We start from the raw sequence: 14,036 nt of genomic DNA, 5'->3' as shown, positions 1-14,036 counted from the left end.
CATAGTCCATAGCCCTCTAGTGAGGTAAGTCCCATAGAAATATTAGAGAAAGAGTTTCAAGCACCAGTTGCGGTCGGGCCAAAATTAATTTTATTTGGCAGTAAATTTAAAACGTAGGTTTTGAATTTTATACGGCAAATTCAAAAAATTTGATATCTTTAAAAGTATGCTTTTAATGGAAAATAAATATAGTCATAAAATAAAAAATTAATCTATGCCAACAAATATATTCTCCTTGTCTAAAAATATAGTATATACTTAAGCATTTTTATATATAAATGTATAACATAATATCAGACAGAGAGAGTATATAAATTATGGAACAGGAAAGTTTATGACTATAAGTGTTTTCCATTACATTAACAAACCAAAGTTCCGAAAATAACAAATTAAAACACAGATATCCTGACACTTGTTCATTTGTATAGTTTTCGTTGGTAAAGTATTGGCAACAAATATCCTGCTCCTCCTCGTTCCTTAAGCCCTTGTCATTAGTACTGGTTTGTTATAAGGTCCATACCTTCTAAAATACTCTTCCTTAAGGGAGCATTGTAGATAATAAAGTGTAAACTCTAGTATTTCTGCGATCTTGCTCTTGTCACAAATTTGTATGTAACTGATTGCTCAAAAGTAGAAGGTCCATGAAAATATATAATAATGAAATATTAAAATTAAGAATGTATGACTTTTTTTATAAAATAAGGAAACTTTTAGGAATGAAATTATAAGGGTTGAGTTTTAATGATTTTAAAATATATATATATATATATATATATATATATATATATATATATATATATATATATATATATATATATATATTAGTATATAAATAAAAGGTTCATGCATGTTGGTTAAGATTTAAAGGTGATTTAACTACAGAAGCAAAATGTTCAAAATAGTATTGAGTTTGTATTTACCAACAAAAGTTTGGTTTAATTAGGTGCTGTTTTTACCTGGTGCTTGTAAAATAAACTAAGTAGTATATATAACTATAAGTAACATAGTAACAGCATAATCATTATTTGGGTAAATATGCAAAATTCCAGAATTAATGAAACCATGGCAACAGCATTTATGTCAACGTCATACGCCTCTTATGTCATACCTCCACCTAATGCATCGAGTTATCGATGACCTAATGTGACTAGTAGCGCCGTCGCCATTATGAACGGCTGGCCTCATGCAATTCACTCTCCCAAATTGTCCTATTGCGCTTACACTACTATTTATGGTAAATACTGAGGCGCATATCGTGATGGGAGTGGGAGAATGTCATCGTCATCTTCTTTTTCAATTCTTTGAACATAAATCAGAAAATTTCTAGTTTTTTTGGAGTTCAATTCATTTTATCTAATTAAAGTAAACAAATACATTTAAGTATGACGTCCTTAAAACTTTTATAAAATATTGTTTTAATAATACTTTATATCAAAATTAAGCAAACTTTAACTAAAAAGAAGATAATCTGTCATTAATGTCAAAAAACTGTAATAAAAAGTAAAATGTCAACAAAGTATATTTATATTTACTAAAACTTAAAAATCAGCAATCAAGATATTGCAAATTGCAATAATCTTTCAATATGACAACCTAATATCAACATTCGTTTCGTATTTATACATTAACTGAAACTATATAGGCATGTTTCACAAGGCGGAGAATTCTAAAGGGAGCTTTTTAGAGCAAACCAAGGCTGCCAGAGAAGAAAGAGCTTTAGAGAAAAAACGAGAAGCTGCTGCAAAGATAATCCAAGCTCACGTAAGAGGATGGTTGTGTCGAGTTCGATTTACCAGGAATATTTTGTAAATATATTTTATTTTTATATACTAGTATATTTATTTGATATAAGTAGTGTAATTTATTATACATGATGCGCACAATTAAATTACATTGTAAGGTACGTTTTTCCAATATTACAAGGGACATAGAGGCAAATATATTAAGAACATACTATATTATGGAAAGAATATTTACTTAAAACTATTATGAGAGCTACAGTTAACATTAATATTTATTTATTTGGTAATGTGTGAAAGTCATGTATTTTTATAGAAAAATAAAATATACTGAAGATCCTGTGAGTATTGTTCTGAAGCTATTTTCTTGTGGCATTTTAAAGTAATTACTATATAAATGGGAATAAGCCACAATTAAAGGTTAAAGTAAGTTTATTGACATTTCAATTTCCACTTCGGAGTATCCCCATTTAAACAGTAATTATCCTGTGGGTAGATATACTATTGCTCTAAATAATAGTAATAAAAAATATGCTAAATATACAATGTTCAGTGTATCTGCTAATTTGTTAGTAATTATACTACATTTTAGATACAATTATAAAAATTTACAACCTCAATAGCAATACTAATTATAGAATAATTTATACATAAAGGAATTAAACTGATTAATTCAACTGTTCATTTGTTTAGCACAAAAATGCTGCCACTGGTTACAAATAGTTCAAAACCTAAGCAAATTTAAAAGATACAAAATAAAAGTTATGTTAAAAAATTCATGAATATCTGCATGAAGATTTGCAATACATAAACATATACTCTAGAGATATATGGATTAAAACAAACATTGGTCTGCCTAAAGAGCCAATGAAAGATGATGTGATCTTGTGTTCCTAACTGGAACTTCCACCAACATTTTACTACATTTTACAAATCAATGAAGGGCTGTCATATGTATATATGGCTGAATCATATAATTAACGATTTTCAAAAATAATTTCAGGTCTGCCTGGTCTCTTCATACTTTTAACATTGGTAATGAGAATGTCTCTTTCAATGATGCAAAATCATAAGAATAATCATTAATTTTTGGAATATTTGCTTTTTATGCCAAGGACTGAAGAACATTATTCTAATAGGGGTCTAACAAGACTATAGTAAGAGTTGAATAATTATAATACTTTTAAGTCAGATGTATTTCTCTTAATAAATCTAGACCTCTAGAAACTATCATGTCAATATGATTGACAAATGAGAGTGTGGAGTCCATAATAACACCAAGATCTGGACTAGATGTGACTTGGGACAACTGTGAACCCTTTACTCTCTATTTAAAATCAATTTTGTTTAGTTTGTTTGTAAATATTATGGAGTGATACCATTTGCTCAGTCTGGCCAGATCTGCCTGAAATTTAAGACAGTCCTCAAGGAATGAGATTGAGAGGTGACACTTTAAATCATCAGCGAAACATAAAAATGTAGCAAATGTGAAGCACTTTGAAGTATCATTGATAAATAGCACAAATAGGAAAGGTCCCAGGTGGAATTCCTGTGAAACTCCAGAGGAATTGGAATTTTTTAGGCAAAATGATTTACTTTTATAGTTTGGAATCTTTCAGACAGATAACTAGCTGACCAATCATTCTAACAATGTTCCCTGGACAGCAGCAATTTTTAGCTTGATTTACACCACAGCCTATAAACCCTGAAAATAGTGTACTGTTATAAAAAATTTATAATTGTTCATTAATCATATTGTAATTTATTTAGTATTTTTTAACTTTTAGGGAAGACTTTGATGAAGCTATTCCACATACACCAGAAGATATTTCCAAAATTCAATACAAACCTGCAAATGAAATATTTCACCATGCCCTTAAACTTTTATTCATATGGAAAAAAGAAAGAGACAAAGAGAGATTTGCTAAACTATGCCGATACTTAGTCGCCACTCTTAACAGTGATTCACTAAAAATTAGCTATGTAGGAGTTGCATTTAACAAGCAAACAGTGATACGATGGATATCTCACATGAATGAGATTTTATGGAACTGTTGTGGATATTTAAATGATCTCAAACCCGAACTGTCAGGTGATATGAAAAGTATTGTAATGTATTTACATGTATTAGTTTCTTTTACAAGCACTAATACTTGGGTAGTTCTAAAAAATAAGAATATGGAGATGTTTTGGTCTGGAATGAATCAGCTATGTGCCAACTTAATGGGGCAGCTCTTCCACAAAGGGTTTTATTTGGCATTAAAGGTACAGTGATATATTTTATACAAAATATTTTAAAAACAAACAATTGTTTATTTCTTCTTGTTGGCTTTTTCCTGTTTTGTTGAGACTCTCCACCATAATCAACACAATGAAAAATATGGACAGGATCATCATCCTGTCCACATTTTTCTGACTCATCCTCTAAATCTCTTTTTACTTAACTTTTCTCTTGTTTACTTTTTACTATTATTATTCTACATATTTATGGTATATAATTTATCATTTTCTTCTCTCGTTTAATTATAAATTACATTAGAGTTTTAATTAAACACTTGTTTCATAATTAAATACTCTGTTTATATATTACCTTATTTTAGAATCTACTTTTGAGGGGCTTAGCCAGAACAAAGATAGCATTCAAACATGTATCTTTATCAGCAATACTTACTCTTTCTTTGAGACCATTAGTTGCAGCCAACTATTCAGATAAACTGATGACAATATTTTTAATAAATATATTTTCTATTCCTGGTTTGGTGAAACATCTTCAGAACTTGTCATCAGAGGTAAGTTATGTACATGAATTATGAAGGTTTTTGTAAACAAAAATATTAAAATTTTTTATTTATAATAAACTGGTCAAACTGACTGTCAAAACTGATTATTCCTTTGACAACTTGTGGTGTATCATCATTGAGCGTTGGTTCTTTTTTATTTTATGCATTTAAAATATGCTGCTCTTACTAAGTAGAATGTATGGCTGTGAAAGTTGGACAATGGACTCTGAAATAGAAAAAAGAATAGATGCCTTTGAGATGTATATATACAGACGAATGTTACAGAGGATTCCATGGGTACAAAGAGTTACTAATGTTGAGGTACTTCGTCGCATGTGTAAACAAAAAGAATTACTAAGAATAATCAAAGAGAGGAAAATGCAATACTTGGGTCATGTGCTGAGAGGCGAAATATATGAATTACTTCAAGTTATACTGGAAGGAAAAGTACAGGGCAAAAGATCAGTAGGAAGACGCCAGAACTCGTGGCTGAAAGACCTGAGGAGATGGTTCGACCGCTCATCCGCAGAGATCTTTCGCGCAGCAGTTTCCAAAACTACAATTGCCATTTGGATCGCCAACCTTCGAAAGGAGACGGCGCAATGAGAAGAAGAAGACTAAGTAGAAATGTATTACATTAAATTACAAACAATATATTTTTAAATAGTTTGTTAGATAGTTGAAACAGGTCATTTATTTGCTCTGTGCTTTGGTATAAAAAATATTATTACTTACAGTTGATCTGTGACGAGATCGTTCACCGACATGGTTACTTTCTTCGGCAGTTGAAATTTCGTTGTTAAATCTCATGCAAAGTCAAATTTTAGACAATGCAGTGTTTCTTTTAGAGACATTCTCTTTTAGAGTCTCTTTTAGAGATAAAACATTCTCTTTTAGGTGTGTTAGGTCAGCTAGTAGGAGTGACCTACTTATAGTTGGTTGCCCTATAAGAGGCTATTTCATATATTCTACTATATACAGAAGATGTCGACTTGAATGATTCTTCCTTTCTTAACTTGGCAACAAAGCTACACTTGAGCAGAAGGTATATTGTACCTATAGAGTATAGAGTACCTTGCTGGCTCGAGATAATTTGTCGCGCTAAGAATTAAACAACCGCTAAACAAATAAGTCAGAAATGCTTCCCACATACAAAGATACGAGAATGCAGAGCACCTAATTTGACACAGTTTATCGATTACTGTCAAAGTGTCAACTACTCTAAAGAGTAGTGAAGGAATATAAACAAGAGAATCCTCTCTCCTTCTTGTGCTGAAAAAAGATACATGTACCAGGGAGGCTTCCCTCCTTGCTAGTGAGTCTGTTCGTGAGATGGAAATTGCACTTATCTAGAAAAACTCACACACCTTCTCTTTAAACGAGGTCTCATTGTCGCAAACTCAACCTGTCCGTCTCATTCTGGCGCCGTCGAAGAAAGTCCTGCCTGATTCTGATAAGGCCGACAACATTCAGCTACTACCCAGTACTCTCGTATGTCTATTAAACTCAACAATTTCAATGTTACCACACCTGTACAAGTGTATAAGATCATGAGAACAATACTCCACTTCTTATATTCCAAATGATGAGAAATTTCTCTGCTATTCAAGGTTATTCCAGATCTTCTTCTTGTCAACCCGTTGCAATTAGATCTTCTTCTTGTCAACATCATGCGCACTTCGTCAATTCAATATCAGGAACGCAATTATCAACACTAAATCTCTAGAACTCTTAGAGAATAAGACATCCTTCAGGCACCTTCTACTTTCGCTCAAACTCTAAATAATCTCTGAAAGCATAGAATCAAGCAGATTCCAACAAATATTTTACCCAATGCAAATTTTACCAAATTATCAAAGCTAATGAGCCCCTCTCAACCAACTTAGCAGAGAATCCATCCAACAGTCTTTCCCCAAAAGATAGGGTAAGAACTATTTCAATGCATCACATAATTAGTTTTTGGGAATTCAAACGCAAAAATTTGTAACAATATCAAAAAAAGAAAACTCTTTAAATGGCAAGTCAAACTAAACATAATTCAATTGACAGCTGTCAAAATTGTTGCCTTTAAAAAAAGTATTGCCTACTTAAAGTTTTATATCGCTACAAAAACAACCTACATACATATAATTTAGTTAGGGAAGATTATTAACAGTCAATATTAACCAGTATTAATTTTTCAGTGCATATCTACATTAGCCAATCACAAGATATTTTCAAGGAGTTTGGAATTACTTTCTAGTCAGCAGTCTATGAGAATAGTTTTTAATACATTAGAAGGAAGCTATGCATTATGTTTACTGGCAAATTTAATCCAAATGGCATACATAGAAAGAAATAGTACGCTAAGGGAATTGTGTTTTCCGACATTTACAGTAAGTATAAATATGTTTTGTATTAAAAATTTAATTTCAACTATACTCCGCTTGATGGAAGTGGAATACTAGGAAAATTATGTGAAACCTGTTCCTAATTTGTCACATACACGTTTTTATCGATTTATTTAATTTTTATAATCAAATTAAAACTAATTTGAGAAGTAGAAGACAACCTTGAAAGTTGCCAACCACGTGAGGTTAACGATAGAGCTTAAATTTGAAAGACGAAATTGATAAGACATTACTTACATTGGTCTGTAGGGAATTGTGGAATTTGTCTGTTTTCTGATGAGTCAAGATTATGTCTTTTACGATATTTGGAAAGATGTTTTGAACTCTAGCATATGGAGGTAGTTCATTTGCAATTTGGGGTGAAATAAATTGTGATGCTAATGTAATAGAACTAAGTGTGTCACAAATGCTTATGTATTAAATGATACCACACACTTATCACCTTTTTTAATAAAGGAACTAGGTAAGATGAATCTATAATACCCAATAATTCCATGAACATCTGAATCAGATTGAATCAGTCAATCTATCAGAATAATTAGTACAAATAACATTAATTTTGAGTAGACAATTGTGTCGAACATTGTTTATTTTCCAATTAAACACTCTACAAATATCTAGTAGTATGCACCCTAATCAATATATTACAATTGATAATAGTGCTCTTGGCTGTATGGATTCACTTCTAATGCCAAAAAATAATAAATACGTGTGCCACAGATGCTATGTCATTAAATCATGCCCCACACCTGGCACCTTTTTTTAATAGATGTGTCACACATGCTAAGGCATTAAATAAGCGTACATAAGACCAATTATAATACTCTTAAAAGAGACATGTTTCAGAGGTGCAAAACTAACATCACTCATTCGTCTTAACTGGATTGAACCAAAAATCACACTAACGAGGAGAGTACAGTACCATGGTACTATTTATAATCCCACAAGGGACACACTGTCGATGGCATAATGAGCCTCTGCTAATTCACAGAAAGAAAATGAATGTTAGAAAAAGTAACTTCTACCGTGTTATTTGTATAATATATAATTTTGTATAAAATTTGTAGGTTGTTGTTACTGGATTATTGGAAAGCTGCCAGAACTATGTAGTTAGCAAACAATCTACACTAACTCATTGGCATCCGGTGTTAGGTTGGTTTGCTCAGCCTATGGATATGTTTTTGCTGACAGCTATACCTCATGTCAAAGAGCAGTTGCATTACCTTTGGAACACCGAGATAATCCAAATACTTCTTGGTAAGTTTTGTTACTTGATAACTTTCTAATTTGTTTCGTGAAATATATTCTTAGTAAGCTTTTTCTTTTCTTTATATTTACAAAAAGCTTACCTGAAATACATGTCAAACAAAACACAAGAGGCATACCATAATTACAAGACAATTAGAAACGAAACACACGCACTTGTAAGAAAAATAAAAAAATGATCATGCTGGAAATATGGCCCTTCATAAGAGGTCAAAGAACGGAGGTAAAGGAGCTAATAGAACCAAAACCCATAGAAAAGGATAGCTGGATTGACTACCTAAAAAAGCTCTATGCAGAGGAATAACAAACGACGCTAGAACCGGAAACACCAGAAATTACCACAAATGAAGAACTTAATATAAATGTACAAGAAGTTCGGAAAATACTTGAAAACCTAAAGAACAGAAAAGCAGCAGGTAAAGACGGGATACCAAACGAATTACTGAAATATTCTGGAGCAGCAATGACAGAACAATTAACAACATTAATTAATAAAATTATAAAACACCGGAAGAACGGAGAACGAGCGAACTAATTCTACTATTCAAAAAAGGAGATAAAAACAGCCAGAGATATAAACCTTAGCCTCCTTTGGACATAGGTCTCCCCCAAATCAATCCAGGTAAATTCTGGTTTTCAAATATTGTTCTATTTTAGTGCTTTTCTAGATCCAACTCAGTTTTCCAAATTCTACCCATGCTAACCTTATTTTTCTGGTAATTTCGGCAGTTTAATTTTCTTTGTTAACTTTCATTATCTGTCCCAGGTAGATGTATTCACTTACTGTTTCTAAATTTATGTCATTCAACGTTATTTCTCTAATGTTCGGTGTATTTGTCATTATTGTTGTTTTTTCCAAGTTCATCTTAAGACCTACTTTTTCTGAAGCTTGAAATAGTTGCGTCATCATGGTCTGTAGTTCTTCGAAACTTGTAGCGAATATTACAATGTCATCAGCGTATCTCAAATGACTCAGTTTTCTTCCATTAACATTTATTCCTTTATCTGCCCAGTTAATGTCTTTGAACACGTCTTCCAGTCCAAGTGTGAATATCTTTGGTGAGATAACATCTCCCTGGCGAACTCCTCTGTTTATTGGTATAGCTTTGGTTTTCGCATCTATTTGTATTTTCATTGTAGCTTTCTTGTAAATATTATGTAAGAGCATTCTGTATCGGGAGTCTATCCTGCAGTTGTTCATAGCTCTATAACTATTGCCCAAAGTTCTATGGAGTCGAATGCCTTTTCATAATCAACGAAGCCAATGTATAAGTTCAAGTGATATTCATTGGCTTTCTCTATTAGCGTTCTGACTGTAAGAAGATGATCCGCTGTACTGTAACCCTTTCGGAAGCCTGCCTGCTCTACCGGTTGATAGCTATCGAGCTTCGACGTTAACCTGTTAGTTATTACTCTCATAAACAGCTTGTACATTTGGGACAGCAGGGAGATGGGCCTATAGTTCTTCATAATCTATTCAGGATTCTATGTTAGGGAGTATTTCTGAGTTGACTTTCGTTATCTTTCTTTTAAGATCACGGTAAAATGTTTGAGTAACTTTTAGGATTTTGTTCTTTTCTCTTATTTATTTTCCATCTTTATACTTCAATGAGATTATTATAGGCTTTCCTAAGTTTGATCTTAAGCATTTCAGGCCTCGGTTCTTTTCTATTATTTCACTGACACAATGAACTATATTGGAAAGACTCAAATGCTCACTTAGCTCAGGGGATCAGGAGGTAAGAGAGATTCGGTTCTAACGTTAGTGTTTTGTTAAGCATAATAAACTAGTTTATCTTGTATTTGATGATAAACTAACTGCTGCCGAATATAGGTATCGTAAAAACGAATTTGAATAAAAATTTTTAATGAGAAATACATATTTGGCCGAAAGGAATACATTTTTGTTTTAACAAGATGGAGCACCTGTCCATAATGCCGAATTCGTTGAAAATTATTTTAATGAAAAATTTCATAATCGGTGAAAATAGATATATAATATGTGCTATCAGGTGAAAGAGAATTAAAAATGTCAAAATATATAGGGTGTCCCATATAAAAAAAACATAAGTTGGTATTATATTTCCTTAGTGAGAACTCCTAAAAAATTTCTCGTACGTTACTGAATGCTTCCATAATATATCTATCAAAAGTTTTAATAAAGTTTTTTAAAATTTTTCTTAATAAAGAAGATATTTATTAACCCTATCGTTTTCGACATTTTTCAATAATCGCCCGCTCTCTCTGTAATATGGGGGGCGATTGATGATTTGATTAGGTAATCGTTACCTTAACGAAAAAAGAAGTCATGACATCTTTACTTTTTTTTCTATCTCCTTTAGTTTTTGGTATACCCTGTAAAACATACCAATTTGGGACACCCTGTATAAAGATTTTTTTTTATTTTGTTTTATTCGGAGATGAAGCAACATTTCTCAAAAACGGATGTATCAAACGGTATAACTTCCACTATTAGTCCACATCAAATCCATACTGGCGGTAAAAGAATGAATGACTAGCCTTTTCTTTTGAATACTTAATTGTTTGAATTGAATTGAAAGTAAAAGAATGTCTCCTTTTTTCAGGTGATCCGTTGTCAACATTAGTTGCTGATACAGAAGCTCCCGTGCAGATTATGAGCCCTACCCAGATGAGTGTAGGTGGAACAAGTTTTTTCAAAAAAGTATTAGAGAACAAAGGTACGAGACCAACGATTCAGAAATCCTACAGAGCTTTGGGCAGTCCCGAAGTCCACAGGATCGTGTTGATATGTTCGCTATATCATACCGCACTGAACACTTTAACGCAGCTGCAACTTGATATTTTAACGGGTAAGTTTTTACGCTATATTAGATATGCTTGGCGATTTTTTTAGCTTAACCTGAAACAACTTTTATATATGGAAGAAAAATTACCAATATAGAAAAAGTATTTATTTCGATGAGATGCTCCTAAAAAAAATTTACTCGGAGCGATTTGATGTTATTTGTTAATAAAAATTTCCGGCCCAGTTAGAAAAATTAAAAAAAAAATACATTTGAACTTAAAAAAATATATAAACTCGAATAAAGAAGGTTTGGTGCTGTAGAAAGGCAAAAAAAATTAGACGATTTATACTCTGCTTATAGGGGTAAACCGCTCGCCTGATAATTCTGTTCAATAAACCTGTTGGCAAACTTAATTCTGTCTCTCTTAAAGGCGCCCACAACTTTATAGAGTATCATCTGGTTCAACTGCTTTACCTTTCTTTATTTTTTAAATAATTGAGCAGCCTCTTCATTTGGTGACAATTGGTGTTACTGCAATTGAAACTCGATTGCTTCATTTTCACGTTGAAAAATTATTCTAGGTTGATTCTAAAGTACATTCGTTCAGCAAATTTCCAACTGTCAACAAACGCACGTGTTGATATTCGCCCTCTCATTCGTCAAGAGGCTATTAAATATAATTTGTTGCCTTAAGCCAGACGGATTCTCATTTTACAGGTCCAAACTTGCCAGTCGGTTTAAATTCAAATTGTAGCGTGTTGGTTTTTAAGTTAATAATTGTGTGTTATATGATATAGTTATTGTTGAGTTATTTACTGGTCGTGTTATTTTTTAGAGGTTAGTTTAAGTGTTTAGTACAGTATACTCCCTCTATAACGTACGAGTTTTCGCTTATAACGAGGTAAATTAGATGTAATGTGAAATTTTTATTGAATTATAACCCTCTACAGCGAGGTAAATTTGCTTATAACGAGAGAAAATAAGATTGAAAGACGTGTTTTTTTACGTTTTGGCCCGACCGTAGCTATAAATAAATACCCTTTTTAACTGCCGTCCGAAATAAACTTCTTACAATTTATGATTCTTAGTCGGAAATTTACAATTTATGATTCATAAGTGTCATTGTAGGGGTTTGACCATTCACACCTAATAATATAGGTCCTAATAGACAAGATGTAGAAGAACGTGTTTTAAAGGTTGTCAGAAACTTTATCCAAAGAAAAAACGCAAATGAAGAAGCATAAAACTGTTTCACATCTTTAGAAAATATGCAAAATTTTCCAATTGCAGACGCAGTAGTTAATGTTATTCTTGAAAATACGCTTTATACAGATTTACAGAATACAGATTTTTTGTTTTAACGTATATCATTGACAGTAAAAGTAAACAACTCTTTTTTGTTTTAATGTATTTCATTGACAATAAAAGTAAACAACTTTTTTTCAAAAACGCCATTCAAACAATATTTATTAACATCTTATATTGCTCCGAATGGCTTCACTATAGAAAGTTTTTAGAAAACTACATATTCATATGTATGCACAGTATTATTGTTGTTGGATATAACGAGATCCGCTTATAACGAGGTAATTAGACTGCCATTTCAGTTCTCGTTATAGAGGGAGTCTACTGTATTAAGTTTTATGGCGTGTAGTGAACGTTTAGTATCAAAAAACAAAGTATTTGTTAATCAAAAGTAAAAATAGCTTGCGGTAATCACTTTAATAAAGGTAAGAGAAACCAATATTTTAATTTATTGATGTTTCGAAAAGTTTTATTTCATTTTTAGTCCCTTTATTCACGGTTTTGCTGTAAATACTAAAGAACCGCTTGGATTGACATTAAATTTTGCATGTACATAGCTAACGGTAAAGAAAAACAGTGATATTGTGCCGATGTGTGCCGAATATGATCATTTTTCAATAAAAAAAAACACGTTTTTAGACGATTTTCCGCAAATAGCTCAAAAAAAGTATTTTATCGAAAAACATATTCTTAGCAAAAATATAGCTTATAACAAAGTTAAAAAAAATGATGTACTTATACATATATGAAGTCTGTAGACTCAGTAAAAGCAGAGTTGTAGCTAATGAAAAGTAATTCAAATTTCAAATCGAATATTTCAACGAGAAATATCAAAAAAATGAAGCACTTGCAAATAACTCGAAAAGTATTGACTCAGTGAAAAAAACCCTATAGAACGAAGGTTGCTTAGAATTAGTCAGTTTATCCAATTCCTGACTTATGTTGAAAGTATGCTTTCTCGCCCCTGAGAATGGGTGAAACTCACCCCTAGGGCAAAAACACACATCGGCACAATATACCTTTTTTTATTTAACATGTGTATGTGTATGCCAAATGGCATGTCAATCCAAGCTGTTCTTTGTGGAGGTTTTATCGTGAGTGAATGGAATATTTCTGGACTTGAAAAAGTATACAGAATGCAGTTTCATAACTTTACCGATATTTTCGATGATGCTGGTTTTATTACAATACATATATTTTTTTCCTAGGCTATTTTGACATTTTCTCAATCAACTAAGTACATTAAGTTATATAAGATAAATAGAATAACAAAAATGTCAAGCACTGATACAGCCGATGAACTCCTTGATATTGATTTAACCCTCACTCCACCTAAAAAGAGACCAGTAAGGGGACATTTTAACATTAAAACGAAGGAATTATCATCGCGATCAAAATTTGAAATTAAGTCATAGATTTTATTGAGTATGAAAATAACTTTTTTCGCTTTATTTGCATGTTTCTCAATTATAGTCTTAAATTTATTTAACAGTGTGCTCCATATACTGTTGTCAACGAACAGTTTATTCTGGTATTCAATAATTAATAAATTATGACTTTTCCTCCGAACTGAAAGAATCTATAACAAGCTCTCGTATATCTTTGAAAAGGAGTGTCCTGAATCTTAAAAATACAAAACTGTCGTGTGCTCCAAAATTATTAGAATTCTCTAAGGTTTGAAGTAAATGAATGGAGGCCAATCGTGATGAGTCTGTCAATAAAAATAAAAAAAGTTTGGTAGAGTTTAAAAATTCGTTGGCACAAAGAAGATCGTGTTGGAAAGTTATG

General features: G+C 31.9%; 1 protein-coding gene across 1 annotated transcript in view; it reads left to right on the top strand.

The window, feature by feature from the left end:
* Nucleotides 1-1,489: 1,489 nt before the first annotated feature.
* LOC140435182 (ubiquitin-protein ligase E3B) overlaps nt 1,490-14,036 on the top strand; it is a 108,009-nt gene continuing 95,462 nt past the window's right edge. Inside the window, exons 1-6 of the mRNA XM_072523956.1 lie at nt 1,490-1,805; nt 3,527-4,004; nt 4,340-4,528; nt 6,703-6,894; nt 7,977-8,166; nt 10,761-11,006. Of these exons, the coding sequence (XP_072380057.1) occupies nt 1,645-1,805; nt 3,527-4,004; nt 4,340-4,528; nt 6,703-6,894; nt 7,977-8,166; nt 10,761-11,006 (1,456 nt within the window). The 5' untranslated portion in view covers nt 1,490-1,644. The remainder of the gene's footprint in view (nt 1,806-3,526; nt 4,005-4,339; nt 4,529-6,702; nt 6,895-7,976; nt 8,167-10,760; nt 11,007-14,036) is intronic.

Source organism: Diabrotica undecimpunctata, chromosome 2, assembly GCF_040954645.1.
Source record: "Diabrotica undecimpunctata isolate CICGRU chromosome 2, icDiaUnde3, whole genome shotgun sequence".
In the NCBI taxonomy this organism is placed as follows: Eukaryota; Metazoa; Arthropoda; class Insecta; order Coleoptera; family Chrysomelidae; genus Diabrotica; species Diabrotica undecimpunctata.
The sequence above is the reverse complement of the archived record's forward strand: the minus strand, read 5'-3'. Positions and strand labels throughout refer to the sequence as shown.